At 33.5% G+C, this 7,868-nt stretch overlaps 1 protein-coding gene across 1 annotated transcript; it reads right to left on the minus strand.

Moving 5' to 3' along the window:
• Positions 1-339: 339 nt before the first annotated feature.
• Positions 340-2,382, minus strand: LOC140174328 (protein FAR1-RELATED SEQUENCE 5-like). The gene is made up of 4 exons (XM_072198764.1): positions 2,231-2,382; positions 2,034-2,125; positions 792-1,579; positions 340-507 (listed from the first exon to the last, which is right to left on the minus strand). The coding sequence occupies exons 1-4, from the start codon at positions 2,380-2,382 to the stop codon at positions 340-342; spliced, it is 1,200 nt and encodes a 399-aa protein (XP_072054865.1).
• Between the last annotated feature and the right edge of the window lie 5,486 nt (positions 2,383-7,868).

The raw sequence follows: 7,868 nt of genomic DNA on the forward strand, positions 1-7,868 counted from the left end.
AAGAGTAAAAGAATAAAAAAGTTGTATATTAGTTACCCAAGTCTGTTATTGTATTTTGTTTAATAATGATAGATAAAGCAATAGCAAGTTAAAATAAAGTTGAGTATAGTGATTTACATAAAATAAATCCAATAAACCACCAAAATCATGATAACGTGAAATAAAGTTGAAGCATGGGCAAAGTACAAAGTAGTTGTTAAACTCTAATGCTTATGATATATAGTGATGTTAAACTTCGAATCCTCCAAGAATGCTTCTTGTGAAAAAAAAAATTTAAAAACAAAACAAAAGAGGAAACAATTAGTAAATAGACATGACATTAATGCTATGAAAAATACACTAGGTACACATACACAATTGTTCAGCGTTATGGAATGAATTTAATAGTGATATGAAGGAGCCAGAGTGCATAGCCAAATTGTCTGTCATTTCTGAACAAGCCGGTTGCGTATCTTTGTAGGAAGTTGCCACATTTGTAGGAGATGGTTGTGCATTACCATTAGGTCCCTTAACACACAAATCATATTGAAAGATAACATCATCACTTATTATCCATTCAACCAACTTAAAATAAACAAATAACGTGAAAAGGGGGTAGATCTCATATTTACTTTGTTGTGATTGTGAGTGTTCTTGTTTTTACATGCCCTCTTTTTAATAGATTTTTCCAGATCTGCCCCAAGTCTAGTGGAAGTTGGACGACCTCGCGTAGGAACACGACGTGGGCCATGTAGCTCATCCATGCTAACGGGACACTCATCATGCGTATGTGAGTAAATTGCACTTGGTACATGTGCAGCTTGATGCTCGAATTCCTTGTGTTCTCTGAGCTTCTCCCGAGCACTGTCCATGGCATCACGCAATATAGCAGCAACCTCTGGAGTAGCCACAAAATCCTGAGCGATGTTGTAAAAATCAGAACACAATTGCCTAAAAATTGTCATGCTTTCATTAGAACGGTCCATGTCAATGCTACTCCTGATGTATGTGTGTCTCCGACTAACATTCTTACTCCATCGGGATAGAATGTATTGTGAGGACACTGCTGTCACACGAAAATGTAGAAGAACAGCAAGACTGTGGCAGCATAGAATACCATTCGATTGGAACATAAAGCAATCACATTGAACGTCTGATGATTGCGAGCAATAGACGACTTGGTATCTGCTGTACACTGACTTGTCAAACACCATCTTTTGTTGGTCAACTTCACAAACTATACTTGTGCCATGATGGTTGATTAAGGAGATGTCACAATCGGCCTTTTTTATAAATTGATCCTGAACGTCTCGAAACATGGAGTTTGTATATTCTCTCTGGAACTGCTTCTCTATTGGTGAGCTGGAAACACAAGGGATAATACCCTTTAAATCAGCAGCGTCACACTCAAGCTCTTTTTGCTCCTTGTCTATAACACAGTTTTGGTATTGGCGAACAAATTGCAACAAAGAGCTCTTACTGTTTAAGTACTTATCAAAAACTGAATGCATGCTCTCACTACGCTGTGTGCTCCTCATGCCAGCCCAGAATTCGTCCTTGAAAAATACTGGCACCCACATGTGTCGGTCAGCAAACATATCTGCAAATAAACAGGAAAAACCAAAAAATGCAAAAAAACAAAAATAGCGTCGGTTAACCTCTAAGTGCAACATCCATAATGACTATAAAATAACATCTATAAAGTAGCCACACAGAGGCAGCAAGGAACCAGAAGATTATACTACCATTTAGCCACCTAGAATTGTGGAGGTCATACTCTTCAATAAAATCGTGCCAATCTCTCTCAAATGAGTCTTTAGATTTGGATTTAAACACAATCCTCTTCATGCATGTAATGAGCTTATCGAAATGACGGTAACCTACCAGCTTGTTTGGTATCTTGTTTAGGATATGCCATATGCACCATCTATGGCGTGTGTGTGGTAATGTGGTCTCTAATGCAGAACGCATCTGCAGCGATTGGTCTGTTATAACACATATGGGGGCCTTACCCATACACTTCAACCAAGTACGAAAAAGCCATTCGAATGTACGAGTGTCCTCATTCCGCAATAATGCGCACCCAAGAAGCGTAGACATCCCATAGTGGTTGACACCTACGAAAGACCCAAATGGCATGTCGTACCTAAACAATGAAAATATAAAAACATGATATGTAGGTGGAAACTCCAAATGTCGTGGATGGAAAAAAGTCTAATTAAGTACAACAGAAAAAATAATAATTCCATACCTATTAGTCTTGTAAGTAGTGTCAAACGTCACGACATCACCAAAATATTCCCATGCAGCTCTACATCGAGCATCGGCCCAAAACACATTTCTAATGCTATGGTTTTCGTCCACATCTATTTCAAAGAAAAAGTTTGGATTGAGCTCCTTCATCCGTGAGAAGTGCTTAAGTAACTCTTTTGGATCCGTCTCATCCCCGGAAATGCGTAAGTTGATGACTAATGTAATTTCTAACATCCTTCTCTGTAAAGGTGAGGTTGGCAGGGCCACTGACTGCATTGGCTAGTGCCTGGTACGTCTTACTCGGTCTAATGCCAGCTTGGTCATTTTGCTGTATCAGGTCCTTCACATGCATACTTAGCTGACGGTTTGCTGAGAACATTCCAGATAGCTTCGGATTAAGCAGGTGTGAGTGGGATACCTCTACTCGAGAAATTCTCCACTGCCCTGTCATTTTATCTAATGCCAAATAGCAACGGGCTTTGCAGTTTGTTGAGGCCACTGTTTTCCTTCTCTGGGGTGCCTTTACACGGGATGTGCGGTATCCATCTCTGTTACAATGCAAAGCTTGATTAACAACCACCCTCTGATCGTTTATGGTCTCCCAGCCGGTGGTTCTTATTTTGACGACAAATCCAGTCCTAGCCGCATATTGGTAATAGTATGCACGCGCATCTTCTAATGTGCCGAAGCACATTCCCTCCTCGGGATCTACCTCCTCGTCACCAATGGCTTGGTTTATGACCCGGAAAAAAAACAAAGAAAGAAAAAAAACAAATGAAACTCTACATAATAGTTAACTATACAAAAGTGGCTAATTTCACTATCGAGTATAACAAATAAAACATAATACTATACTTTTAGGTCCTAATTTCGTTTTATTATGTATGTTAACGTAGATGTTAACTTCATGTAATTATTTTTGGATTTATGTATATTTTTTATTTTTTTATTTAAATTATGTATTATATTTTAAGTAATTTAAAATTAAATATTATAAAAAAGTTATTGTTCATCAAAATACTTATTTCTATGGTTTATCTCTCATTTAAATTAAAACACAGACAAGAGGATGAAAACATCCATGTCCTAACGTTTCTTTTGGAGAACAGGCGCAATGGTTGCTTATGTGTTCCAATAATAATAATAATAATAATAATAATAATAATAATAATAATAATAATAATAATAAAAGATATCAATTATCAAAGGCATAAACAACAAAAAAAGGCATATTTATGAAAATGAAAGAGGAATAAGACGAAAGACATAGTAGGGACCATAGCTTCTATTTCTCCAGATTTTGTTTTAAAATCTTTCAAATAAATTTTCTCTGAAAAGCATTTTATTTTAAATAGTTAGATTATAGAATAAGTCCAAAATTGTTTTTCAATATTTTTATTAACTCGAATTTTGATTTAAAAAATTATTTTGTAATTCTTTGGCAAAATTAAAGGTAAAATTTACAATTTGAGAATTGAATGAAATTCTAAATTAATTAGAATATCAATGAATGCTACGTGTACGAAAGCGTGATGATATATGATAGTCTTGGTTATATTGTTTGTGATGATGCTAAAACTTATTTGTCGGTGCAAATAATTTTTTTTTGAGATAAATAGCAAACAAATAATGATCAAGAATGTTACGCATATAACTAAAGTGCTAAAAAATACATAAAAAAATAATCCGAGTTATTACCATACCTCATCAGAGCTAGTGTAGTTTTCTATATTCTCAGAAATTGATTGACTGGCAACAATTTCATTGGGTGAGTCCGCTGTTGTACAAATTCTTCAGCACCTTCTGCCATAGGTAGTGTATTAAGGTCGAAATCAATTGCCATACAAATTACAATGATAAAAATAATTTCTTGTAAAATTTCTTGGCTTATACACTATTGTGCTTGCAATGGTGTTATTCTTGTGATTTTTGAATGAATATGATTGAATTAACATAAAGTATATATTAGAATAGGTTTCATGTTTCATATCTCCAATAATTGATGATAAATACCATAACGGACAAAGAATCAATTGCAATTATTTAATGTAATTGATATTATAATTACCGTTCTTAAATATAATTATTATTAATCTTTATTGTATTTTTATATATAAAAATCAAATTATAAAAAGGAATATTAAGTATTGATTACAATAGTGCCTAATAAAAAGGATATGATTTTCTAATTAATATCATTAATTAGCAGATTTGATAAGAACGGTGATAAGTAAAATGAACGGTGATAAGTAGAATGATAAGAGAGTGAAGTAAAAAATAAAACTGTTATTAAGTTATATAAATGAAGTAAAATGTGGAAAATTTTGGCTGATTATGGCTGAAAAATTTTGGTTACTAAATTTTTTTCGGTTAATAAACTAATGTCTTCTCTTAATTTTTTGAAACCTTTAAACGGAATAAATATGGTTCAGATTTATCATTCTGTAAAGAAATAAAGAAAAAAAAAACCCCTCTTTTTTATTATATTTTTTAAATTACATTCTTGTAATATTTAGTTTACATTGGGGAAAAAAATTGTTACCTCCCCAAAGAACAGTAAATTGTTATTCTCGGTCCATATTATAATTAATCAACAACTAACACCCAACATGAGTTGAAATATCCTTTTCCTATGTATTTATCTCATACAGGATTACCTGAGTTTACAACAAGTACAAATGTAGGAACATTTCTGTTGTTTTGTTATAAAACTTCAAGAGCTTCCATATCTCCTTTCACATAGCCTCGGTTTCTTACTCTCCAAGTCAAAATGAAGGGTGCAACAAATTCGTCGTGTCTAATTTCCATTTGCAATTTGCTATTTCGGATTAAATAAATTCTCTTCTAATTTTAATCTATGATACATAGACACTGATACGAACACAGAACACGACATGATACAGAACATATAAACACACGAATTTTAAAATTTTATAAAGCACGGAGACACGACATATATATAAAATATTTCTTAGATAAATTACAATAAATTTTTAATATTTTATAAGTTTTAAAATATAAAATAATTTTTTAATTATTTTTAATATCTTCTTTTAACTATATAAAAGTATTTAAAATATTTTTTGTTTTAATAAATAATATATATTATTTCTAAACTCATTTCAAAAATACATGTTAAGAATAAGATTAGACACATGGACACGTACGTGATAGTATTTAGGTGTATTCAAGTGTGTCCGAAATTTTTTTTATTTTTTTATTAAGACGCAATTGAACACGACAGACACGCGCGCATGTTAAACGAGTATCGATGAGTATTGTGTCCAAAATATATTCGACACGCGAATACAATAACTCAACAAAATATCTCTGTTTCATAGATTTTAATCCTTCCCCATCCTCTGGTTTTTCGAGTAAGACTATTGACTAGCCCTAAAGATTGTTAATGTAATGTGATTATTAATTTCCTTAATTAATATATCATATACCGTTTATACATGAAAAAATCTCCCTCCAAAAGAACCATTTTATAAATGGGCGCGCTACACATTCATGTAACCATGTAACAAAGTTGGTCTAAGTTCAAATAGAGTCAAGCGCATTAATAACGAGTGAAAACACGCGCTTAAAAACCCTTTGTTACTTCGTGCTTATTATGAAAAAATGTTACTTCTTCCTCAATATAAAACTGTTCCTTCTCTTCGAATCTCTCTCAAAATCACTCAAACTTCAGTCACGTTCTCTGTGAAAACCACTACTGGAGAAGAATCGCAAGAAGATTTAGCAAGAAACAACCAGAAACGAACGAAAACAGCAACAGAGATTCGCCTTCCTCCTCCTCCTCCTCATTCTCCTCCTTCTTTTTTGTGTTCCTTCTTCTTCACGTGTTTTCTCCTTATCTTCATTCTTTTGTTATTATTGCTACTGTATTTTTTTTGTCTTTTCCTCTTTCTCTCCCTTGTGAAGAAGTAGTAGAAGGTGGGGAGGAAGAGTTTTAAATTGTGTAGAACAGAAATGAACCGAAATGGCCAACTCCACTGAACCAAACATCATTCATGTGCTGAATAAAACGTCATAAGAATTTAATCATAAAAAAATATACTATGATAATAAATTCACCGCCCTCTCCAGCCCTTATTGTAAATTCACATTTGGGGATTTAGATAATAAATAGCATATACTATGATTGGCTGTTTGTAATTAACAATATTTTGTTTAACTTATTTAAAAAACAAAAAATGCTTACTTCAAATGTATATATGTGAATATTAATCTAAATTTTAAGTTAATATTTATATTTGATTCAAGATGGATTACTCATCTGAGATGCTAATTTATATATATGTTGGAACTATCTGACTGCTGTTTTATTCCAGGTTCTCAGTGATTGCAATCACTGTATTTACCAATACATTACGAACTCCAAAAGAACACAGTGAACCGAAATTAATATACTGGTCGAACCGAAAGTTGGAAACACAATGAACCCCTAAACCCTGAACCCTAAACCCTAAACACTAAAACCAGAACCCGGAACACTGAATTCTAAACCCATAAACCCTAAACTCCTAAAATCCTAAAACCCTAAAACCCTAAACCCTAAACCCTAAAACCCTGAACCCTAAATCCTAAATCCTGAACCCCTAAACTCTAAAACCCTAACCCCTAAAACCCTAAACCCTGAACCCTAAATCCTGAACCCTGAACCCTTAAACCTTAAACCTTAAACCCCTAACCTTAAATCCTAAACCCTCAACCCTCAACCCTGAACACGGTGAACTGAAATTAATACACTGGACGAACCAAAAGTTGGAAACACACTGAACCTCTAAACCATGAACCCTAAACGATAAACTCTAAACCCTAAATCTGAACCACTGAACCCTAAACCCTAAACACTAAACCTAGAACCCTGAACACTGAACCTTGAAACCAGAAATCCTAAATCCCTAAAACCCTAAAACCCTAACCCTAAACACTAAATCCTAAACCCTAAACCATGAACCCCTAAACCCTAAACCCTAAACCCTGAACCCTGAATGCTGAACCCTAAACTCTAAACACTATATTCGTCTGATTATTTTTAGACTCCTTTTTGCATACCGAACCGAACACATGCACATGGTGAATCAACTCTTTAGTAATTACCGAACCGAAAAGTTACTCACAGTTACATATTATCAATTCAATTCAATTCAGATATAGATCACCTCAGTCCATTCAATTCACTTCAAATAAAATTAGCAATTTCATTCTATTGAATTCGATTCAAAATTCAATAATCCAAACTTCATCAAATTAATGTGTTTCGGAAGAATTATCCAAATCACACTCATTCAACTGATTTAAAGTTGATTCATTCATTGTTTCAATTCAGAAGTACAAATCGAAGAAAAAACGAAGAAGAAGATGAACGACGAAGCTAATTACATTGAAGTCATTCCAGATCCATAATGCAGAGAAGAAAAATGCGAATAGAGGAGAACAACAAATTTAATTACATTGAAGAAGAAGAAGAAGAAGAAGAAGAAGAAGAAGAAGAAGAAGAAGAACGCAAAAATGGTTTACATTATATGAAAAGGTTTATGTTGAGAAAAGTTGATCACGCAAAATAAGGATTACGTTTATACGTTATATGAGGCGCGTGTAAAACAAACGAGTGTGTGGATGAAGAA

The sequence above is a fragment of the Arachis hypogaea genome, chromosome 7 (assembly GCF_003086295.3).
Source record: "Arachis hypogaea cultivar Tifrunner chromosome 7, arahy.Tifrunner.gnm2.J5K5, whole genome shotgun sequence".
In the NCBI taxonomy this organism is placed as follows: domain Eukaryota; kingdom Viridiplantae; phylum Streptophyta; class Magnoliopsida; order Fabales; family Fabaceae; genus Arachis; species Arachis hypogaea.